This window comes from Periophthalmus magnuspinnatus, chromosome 3 (assembly GCF_009829125.3).
Source record: "Periophthalmus magnuspinnatus isolate fPerMag1 chromosome 3, fPerMag1.2.pri, whole genome shotgun sequence".
Lineage (NCBI taxonomy): Eukaryota > Metazoa > Chordata > Actinopteri > Gobiiformes > Gobiidae > Periophthalmus > Periophthalmus magnuspinnatus.
Genome location: NC_047128.1, coordinates 25,936,373 through 25,941,488, shown reverse-complemented (window position 1 = coordinate 25,941,488; position 5,116 = coordinate 25,936,373). Strand labels below are relative to the sequence as shown.

The following is a 5,116-nucleotide window of genomic DNA, read 5'->3' as shown; positions in this document are numbered from 1 at the left end:
ACTTTGCGGGTGAAGGCAGCAGTGGCGTACACGCTCTTCATTTCCTCTACAAAATAAGAGCAAAGTTTTTTACGCTCTCTTGTTACAAAACAAAAAAATACAGGAGCCATAAAAGAATAAGTTTCTTATGCTGTATAAAACTTCAAGTTTTGAAATTTTGGCACAAATGACATCAAATAATTAAGGTTTGTTGCTTACTGTTGTACAATTAATGGCCAAGCTCTCTGTCCCTGTGCCTTATTACTTTTCAACTTCCGACTTACTACAAGTCCCTTGAAAACACAAAATGGCCGCGCCCTCTGACGTCACGGAGGATTAAACGGAGAGCTCCCATGCACCTGCTTTTCTACCATTAAAAAAAAAAAAGATATATATGTGTGCATATATATATATATATATATATATATATATATATATATATATATATATATATATATATATATATATATATATATATATATATATATATATATATATATATATATATATATATGCACACACACACACATACATACAATACAATAAACCCTACATGTGGTTGAATGGTGCTGAGACCATTTTCTGGTGATAATTATCTGATCAAACTCACCAGCATTAGGGGTTCCATGCTCAGCAGAGTCAAACTGATTATTGTTCATGTAAATTTATGCTTAACAAAACAACAACTGAGAAAAATACACTGCATGTATTCACAAGATAAAAGTGCTGAATTCAATTCACTGTTGTAACACATTACTATGCAAGGCTGAAAGTGTAAGCACCAATCATATACACCACAGTATGAGCCATGTGAACAAAATGGAGTCGTATGAACATGACTGGAAATTAGTTTCCATTTTGGATCTGGCCTCCCTTTTTTTGTCTGACCTTTCTTCACTTGTGCACACTTTGCCTTTATTCCCATGAGCGCATGCAGACCAGGCACCTTGTGTGTGTACTCAGCAGAGATATGATAGTCCCACTGGGCTGGCAGAAGGTTGAATCATCAGTGAGACAAGAGCATGATAATGGTTGAAACATTGATTCAAGTAATGGAGCAGCTTTATAATTCAACCTTTTTATACCCAACAATTTTTCATGTGATTTCTCTGATCTTTAACTCTGTGTGAATTGCCGCTCGATGAGATCACTTTCTCAGGGAGCTGAAACCATTATATCTTGTGGAAGGTTTAATACATGGAGCACAGAGAAATTAGTAATCACTCTCTAGATTTAGAAATGTAGCAAAGTCTAACAAAGAATATATTAAGATCTTAGTCTGCAAATTCAGGCCATTTGTTTATTGTATTGTCTAGATTTGAATATTACACTGTAAGGCATTAAAATTCACTATCTCCACAGAGGTGGCACCATCAGGCCAAGTTACTGGTCAGATCTATGGAGAGGTTTATTCAATGTATTTTGAAGCACTAAAAACACCCGCAGTGAAATAAAAGCTAAATAAATAACTTTAATGCCATATTAAAGAACATTTCAGGCAAATCACTAACATCCATAGAGCACCTTTAACTTAATAATAACAATAATAACAAACACAGTGGAATATTGGTAAAATTTTACCTCAGTCAACCAACACATATGATAACTTACCACAGTACAAATCCTAATAGACTTCAGTTATAAAACAAAGCAATAGCCTTCTGTCATCACTGACCTCTCTTTCAATGTCATTAAAAAAAAACAAAAAAACATTTCTGTCTCTAAAGTCACAAATATCCATATTGATTCAGTGCAAATAAAAATGCTGTCAGGTTTGAAACAAATTATTTTCAATGATTGTTTTGAAGCATCTTACTTTTAAAAATGGTAATATCTGAGCAACAAACTCCTCAATATAAAATGCATTTAATGTTATTACATGCTTGTGGAATATTCATTATGTGAAGAAAAATGTCATATTATGTATTAGGTATCTTTAATAGCACTGATCCAATTAAATAATGGTCTAGTATATTTTTCTGGTTAACTTATGAATTACGGTTTTATTTGTTAGAAATGGTAGCGTCCAAAGTCTGATCTTGCAAACTGCCACATAGGACAAATATCTTCATTTGTTATGTTCCAGTGGGAGTCATTTTTCAGAGCAGTATCTCTCTTGAAAGTAAATTAGGTCATCCCTGAAGGTCAAAGGTCCGAAGGCAAGGACTAGAACAGCAATAGGCCACAAAGCTCACCGTTGTCCTAAAAAATAAGACCAGAAATAAAGAACATAACAATGTTACAAAGTATCTTTCCATTTTCACAATATGTTGAGTTCATTTTGATATAATAAAATATTTTTTAAAAAGAGGATCAGAAACAAAATCCTCTATGTATACATCTGTGTCGAAAATTTTAAATAAGTGTCTTCAAACCTTCGATGCACCCCTGCCAGTGCTGTATCTCTGAGGGGGAACAGTTTGGGGTAGATGATGGTGAACATGGCTTGGCTGCAGCGGTGACAGTGGCCCAGGGGAAACTGCAGCAGGTCCAGCAAAGTCTTGGGCAATGTGATGTTAGGAAGAAGGTGCAAATCTACAAATAATAATGGGAGATAACATCAGATTTGAAATAAATCTAAAATCAATATGACACAGACTTTGCTCACCTGATAACCTATGGTGGTAGACGCGGTGTAAGGTCCGTAAAGCAAGCTCTTCCAAGGGAACCACAGTGCTTGACCTTGAGCCTACAATCTTTACTTCAGCTGGTAGTGCTCCCAGTGTATCGTTTGCACCTTCTTCCTGTACTTGAGAGGAAACTCCACACCTGAAACACACATCCACAAAGCTGTTTAAAAATCGAACTATGGAATGCATGTCTCTTAAATGCAAATTACTATATTACCCGCTGCAGCCAATAACCTTGTTGTAAAGGTAGGATGGAAGGCCTTTCAGATCGGAATTGTGGTCAACAAACACAAACTGCAGTTCCCGGGACCGGCCTAAATCTGAAATAAATATGTACTATTATTATTTATTTTTATTTTTTTTCATTATTATTATTATTTTTTTTATCTTTCAGCATTTAAGATAAGATAAGATAAGATTTCTTCCTCTCTTTGGAGTTGCCATAGTGGATAATACTGTAATATGACAGGTTTTTTGTATTGTAAGTGACTTGCTTCAGATCACAAGGGCAGCACTCCACCAGCTCTGACTGGTGATTGGTTGCACCAACCACATGCATAATTAGAAAGAATACACAATACAAACCAAGTGGAAGAAAGTTGAGTCTGTTAGCAGCCATTGAAAGCTGGTTGAGGCGATGCAGCCAGCAGAGCTGCCGGGGAACATGTCTTAGGTGGTTGTGGTCTGCTGTGAGATTCTGAAGTGACAGGCAATGGTGCAGTTTTTCAGGCAAAGCGATAAGTTGGTTCATGGATACATCCAGAGTCTCAAGTTCCTGTAGGTCACCTATCTCTAAAAGATATAAAACGTAGAGTAAATGTTACTAACGCATATCACAAAGATATCTTTTGTCTTAATGGAAAGTGAACAGAAATCTTGCCCAGTGATAGTGGTAAAATTGTGCTGAAAGGTTACATCATACATATATTGTTTATATGTAATAATAATCCAGAAGGATTTACCTGAAGGAAGGCATTTTAACTGGTTATTGGATAGTCGCAGATGCCTTAAAGATCTCAATCGGCCAATTTCTGGGCAAAGCATCTGAAGGGCATTGTTGCTCAAATCCAGTGACTGCAGTCTTGCCAAGTTTCCAATTGCTTGTGAACAGATAACAAATTTGATTATACAGAACAAGTTAATAGAGACAAGGGTGATGCTAGTAATGTCTTGCATGAACATATCATCCACTTACCTTCTGGGATGATAACTATATTGTTTGAGTGTAAATATCTTACAAAGACAAAGCATTGTGCAAATTAGAGATGCAATGTAATCACACCATACAATATTACATGCAATACTTCTACTTACAGTTCAATTAGATTTGGAAGTTTCTGTGCAAGATTATCAGGCTAAAAACATAACAATACACAGGTTGGTTACCGGTTGCACTATTGCAGAATTGAATGGACGATGCTTACTCACCAGTGTAGTAAGTGAATTCCTCTTCATATACAGTCTCTCGAGAAATTGAAGGCCTTCATCTTTAAGCAATTCAACTGGAAAATTGTTCAAGTTCTTATAGTTTAGAAAAAGGTTTTTGTGTTTTTCTTGCTTTGCCATACATATGGTTTCATGAAGTTCAGTTGCCATCTTCTCCTAAAATTATCCTCAAGTTGAAGTAAAGAAGGTCTGGCCCTTTTACCAAGGCATCACCGCTGTTTGTGGGGAAATGATTATATTTGCATAATATTAACTCGATCAAACGGTAACACCAAACTTACGATCCTAACATTAGACAAACAACGAATGAATCAAACTGTAGTCTGTTTTGCTCGAAAACTACGATACGCAAAATGCACAATATTTAGTACCTTAAAATCCTTTGCAAATATTTTCAACATGTTAGTTTGGAGTGGCCAATGAAAGCAGGGTTCTTAAAACACAAGAAAAGCAACATTGTAGTAGCAGCAATCACACCGTAAACAACACTTGACGTCATGATTACGTCCTGGTGAAAGGGCATTGGACAAGATGCGCATGCGCTGATAGTGTAGTCACCTCACTACTGCCACCGTGTGTCGGCAATCTGTGTGGGATACTAAGAAAAAATGCCTTTTCAACATAATAGCTCTTTACATATAAAAAAATAAATAGACACAACCGTTTTATATTTGACAACCTGGACACACCATGAGCAGTACCTGTAACTGCAGGGTTTAAGTAAATACGCTTCTTTTGCTTGCTGCAACAGTGGTGAAAATATTCTAAAATGCAATTCAATAACTCACAACAACTTGCATAATATTTTTTATTCGTTGTAATTCTGTGTAGAAAAAAGAACAAGAAAACATTCTCTTTTCTCTCAGCCAATATTTCCCCCAGTATTTATAAGATTTCATAGTATATTTATAAGATTTCAGAATAAGGAAAATTTACAACTGCATATACAAAAGAGAAGAAAAAAAATCAGTCCAACAGTTAATTTCAAAAATGCCAAGTGTCAGAAGGCTATGAATAATTTACAGACATCAAAACTTGGTAACAAATTTGCAATGTAACAA

General features: G+C 35.6%; 1 protein-coding gene across 1 annotated transcript; it reads right to left on the bottom strand.

Moving 5' to 3' along the window:
• Positions 1 to 1,426: 1,426 nt before the first annotated feature.
• On the bottom strand, positions 1,427 to 4,576 carry lrrc28 (leucine rich repeat containing 28). The gene is made up of 10 exons (XM_033991419.2): positions 4,427 to 4,576; positions 4,038 to 4,270; positions 3,924 to 3,964; positions 3,805 to 3,842; positions 3,572 to 3,709; positions 3,195 to 3,401; positions 2,827 to 2,929; positions 2,588 to 2,748; positions 2,355 to 2,514; positions 1,427 to 2,181 (listed from the first exon to the last, which is right to left on the bottom strand). The coding sequence occupies exons 2-10, from the start codon at positions 4,203 to 4,205 to the stop codon at positions 2,112 to 2,114; spliced, it is 1,086 nt and encodes a 361-aa protein (XP_033847310.1). The 5' UTR covers positions 4,206 to 4,270; positions 4,427 to 4,576; the 3' UTR covers positions 1,427 to 2,111.
• Between the last annotated feature and the right edge of the window lie 540 nt (positions 4,577 to 5,116).